The 4,243-nt window shown below is 39.3% G+C and overlaps 1 protein-coding gene across 3 annotated transcripts in view; it reads left to right on the forward strand.

Moving 5' to 3' along the window:
- The window catches only part of LOC106878780 (prestin), a 13,442-nt gene extending 9,205 nt beyond the window's left edge, over window positions 1-4,237 (forward strand). For all 3 annotated transcript variants that reach the window (XM_014928114.2, XM_014928115.2, XM_052969217.1), the window contains one exon: window positions 1,376-4,237. In XM_014928114.2, coding sequence (XP_014783600.1) covers window positions 1,396-3,849 — 2,454 coding nt within the window. In that variant the 5' untranslated portion in view covers window positions 1,376-1,395 and the 3' untranslated portion in view covers window positions 3,850-4,237. The remainder of the gene's footprint in view (window positions 1-1,375) is intronic.
- Window positions 4,238-4,243: the final 6 nt, after the last annotated feature.

Genomic DNA, 4,243 nt, shown 5'->3' on the forward strand with positions numbered 1-4,243 from the left:
TTACTCTTTTACTTGTTTCAGTCATTTGACTGTGGCCATGCTGGAGCACCGTCTTTAGCCGAGCAAATCGACCCCAAGACTTATTCTTTGTAAGCCTAGTACTTATTCTATCAGTCTCTTTTGCCGAACCGCTAAGTTGCGGGGACGTAAACACTCCAGCATCGGTTGTCAATCAATGTTTGGGGGGGACATACACAGACACACAAACATATACACACACATATATATATACATATATACGACGGGCTTCTTTCAGTTTCCGTCAACCAAATCCACTCACAAGGCTTTGGTCGGCCCGAGGCTATAGTAGAAAACACTTGCCCAAGGTGCCACGCAGTGGGACTGAACCCGGAAACATGTGGTTGGTAAGCAAGCTACTTACCACACAACCACTCCTACGCCTATCTGTGTCAATCTGTAATATCTTTTTATAGATTACTGGACTATTAGTGAGTTTGTCGGTATTTTTATTTAGAGAAACAACTTGGCCTTCAATAACAAACGTGAGCCGTTTATGATTTTGATTTAAAGACCTGTGACCTAGAAGTTCGCCCATCTATGACTCTCCAACGTAAGATGTTTGAGCAAGTTTATAACTAAAACATGATTTATGATAGTTTTTATTCTCGTTTTCAATTCAAAGTAGTATGCTTACTTTTATTAGTAGTAAAACATGTATCCTCGTTTATTAGTGACTCGTTTCACCACTGGTCTGAAATAGCACGGTATGTTCATCGTGAACCGTGTTAGGGTTATCTGAATTGATCTGCGATAACGCGGTTCGGCGATCAAAGACTCTGCTTGCACCGCAAAAGCGCTCCCCAGAGTCCATCTACAAAGCTCAGTACAACTTGTTTTTTTTTTTTTTTGTCTTTATTTTCACTGATGGATTTAACACGGTATACTCTTTTACTCTTTTACTTGTTTCAGTCATTTGACTGTGGCCATGCTGGAGTACCGCCTTTTAGTCGAGAAAATCGACCCCAGGACTTATTCTTTGTAAGCCTAGTACTTATTTTATCGGCCTCTCTTGCCGAACCGCTAAGTTACGGGGACGTAAACACACCAGCATTGGTTGTCAAGCGATGTTGGGAGGGGGACAAACACAGACACACAAACATATACACACACACACATACATATATATATACGACGGGCTTCTTTCAGTTTCCGTCTACCAAATCCACTCACAAGGCTTTGGTCGGCCCGAGGCTATAGTAGAAGACACTTGCCCAAGGTGCCACGCAGTGGGACTGAACCCAGAACCATGTGGTTGGTAAGCAAGCTACTTACCACACAGCCATAGACGAGGATAGATATAATACATTGATACCGCTTACTAATTTTCGTTTTTCTCTTCTTCATGTTTTTCCAGACCCTTCGATTAAAGAAAGAATGCTAGACAGAGAATTGTCGAATTGTACCAATGTTTTGGGAGACCATCCACCAATTGTTCAAATGGAGTCTTCGAAAGATGTAAATTCAATTTTATATAGAAATTCATCGCTTACTCAAAGCCGACTTGATAATCTTTATAGGAAACCAAATGCGAAAAAACCATCCCTTTCTCAAAGAGTCAGATCCCAGTGTTATTGTTCCAAAAGAAGACTATGGAAAGTGTTGAGTACTTACCTACCAGTTATCAGAGTAATACGATATTACAAATTAAAAAGCTATCTTTTAATAGATTTCTTAGCCGGATTAACCGTTGGTGTCATGCATATTCCTCAAGCATTGGGTTTCGGAAAACTAACTTCAGTGAAAATAGTAAATGGACTTTATACATCATTTTGGCCAGTGGCTTTATACACGATTTTTGGCACGTCTCCGCATGTATCCATTGGAACAAGTGCTGTCATTTGTATCTTGACAGCAGGTATCGTTGACGAACAGGCTCTCATTTTTGCTAAGGATCACTTCAACAGTTCCTTTTTCCACAACAGTTCCGCTGCCGATTGGGAGTCGATACCAGAGTATATGGACTTTAAAGAAGGAGTCGCCATGACAACTTCTCTTCTCGCCGGATTAATCCTCCTTTTAATGGGAGTGTGTCGTTTAGGTTTTATCACTGCTTATTTATCGGAATCATTTTTCAGTGCTTTTACATCAGCAGCTGCAGTACACATCGCCACCAGTCAGATTTCTTCCATGCTTGGTCTATCAATAAAAAAATACAGTGGACTTTTCAAAATAATTTACACCTATCGCGACATATTCCTAAACATCACAAAGACTAATATCGCAGAGCTCATCATGTCAATCATATGTATCATCATTCTGTTACTCGTAAAATCTTGCATTAATGACCGATTCAAGCATAAACTAAAATCTCCAATACCGATTGAGTTGATTGTTGTAATACTGGGAACACTAGTCGCCTATCTTGCTAACCTTGCTGAAATTTACGACGTTAAAATTGTTGGCCTGATCTCAACAGAAATACCCGTACCAAAAGTGCCGCCACTAAGCAATGCCACAGATATTTTACTAGACAGTTTTATCATTGCTATATTGATATTCGCCAATACAATCGCTATGGCAAAGATATGTGCCAAGAAACACAATTACGAAATAAACGACTCGCAAGAACTAATTGCCTACGGCTTGTGTAATTTTGTGAGTGCGTTTTTTCTCTGTTTCCCGTCGAGCGTCGCTCCTCCCCGTTCGATGATCGCAAGCACAATGGGAGCAAAGACTACTCTACATGCAGTAGTTACAGCAATTCTCATGTTTTTATTACTGAGTGTTATCAGTAGTTTGTTCAAAACTTTACCTGTATCAATACTGGCCGCTGTTATAGTCATTGCATTAAAAGGCCTATTTCTTCAAATTGCTGATTTAAAGAAATTCTGGCATATCAATATCTTCGATTTCACCATCTGGTTGATAACTTTTCTCAGTGTTGTTTTCTTAGACATTGACTATGGTCTTGGCATCGGAATAGTCATATCTCTCCTTACGGTAGTTCTGCAGAGTCAGCTTGGTCCAAGTTATCGCATTGCACGTCTCCCTAAAGAACATTTATTGGTTGAACACAAACTTTACCATTCAGAAGAGATTAGAGGTGTGAAAATATTCCGATTTGAGGCTAACATTTATTTTGCTACAGCAGAAATATTCCGAAATAGTCTCTATCGAAAAACTCTCAATCCTAGGAAACTTCTGAAACAACTTCAAAAACTAGAAAAACGACTCCAAGAGCAAAATAAAAAGAGTTCATCAACAATGGACATACTCAAACGTTCGACAAGTGTTGATTCAGAATCTGCCGACACAACGATAATAGGAGATCAGACATTTCCATTTTCAGTGGATAAAACGATAGCTCTTGACGGATCGTGTAAAACGCAATACTCTTCTGTATCTCACGTGACAATGAATCCATCGAGTACCAATGTTTCTAATGGGGAAGTCCCAAATGGAAGAAAACATTCTATTACACAGAGTTCGGATTCCGGTATAATTTGGCAGGAGGAAGAAACAGATCCGGAAGATGGCGGTTGTTACATACCAGAGGGAAACCTGAATATTATGAAGTCAGTTCGTTTCATCATATTAGATTTATCCAGTGTAAATTACATCGATGCCACTGGAGCAAATATACTGAGCTACATCTACAAGGAGTACGAACACGTGAATGTAGAAGTTTTTCTTGCTGCGTGTCATCCTCGTGTATGCAAAAGTTTGCAACAGGCTGGCGTGTTTGACGTCTTTCCGCCGGATAATGTATTTGTTACAGTGAATTGTGCAATAGCCCAAACGTATAACAACTACAAAATTAAGTCTTATGATCTTAAAAACTTCACCGACGAAGAAGCCGCGGAAGATTCCTACGTAACGAAACTATAGCGCTGATAAAATCTTTGCAAGTTAATCTTATAAAAAACGTTATCAGGACTAACAACTAGAGCTCAATTATTTAGAATTGACTAACACTGGAACTTTTGTATAACTTGAAAGACAAATGTAGAAGAATAAATAACTTATATTACATAAATTCTACATAATATGAAGGGTTAACCGTAGGATATTTAAATACAGTAGGCGCAGATGTGGCTGCGTGGTGAGAAGTTGACTTCCTACCCATATGATTCCGGTTTCAGTCCTACTGCGTGGCACCTTCGATAAGTGCCGTCTACTATAGCCCCGGGCCGACCTGAGCCTTGTAAATGAATATGATAGACGGAAACTGAAAAAAGGCCGTTATATATGTGTGTATATATATATATATATATATATATAT

This window comes from Octopus bimaculoides, chromosome 7 (assembly GCF_001194135.2).
Source record: "Octopus bimaculoides isolate UCB-OBI-ISO-001 chromosome 7, ASM119413v2, whole genome shotgun sequence".
NCBI lineage: Eukaryota > Metazoa > Mollusca > Cephalopoda > Octopoda > Octopodidae > Octopus > Octopus bimaculoides.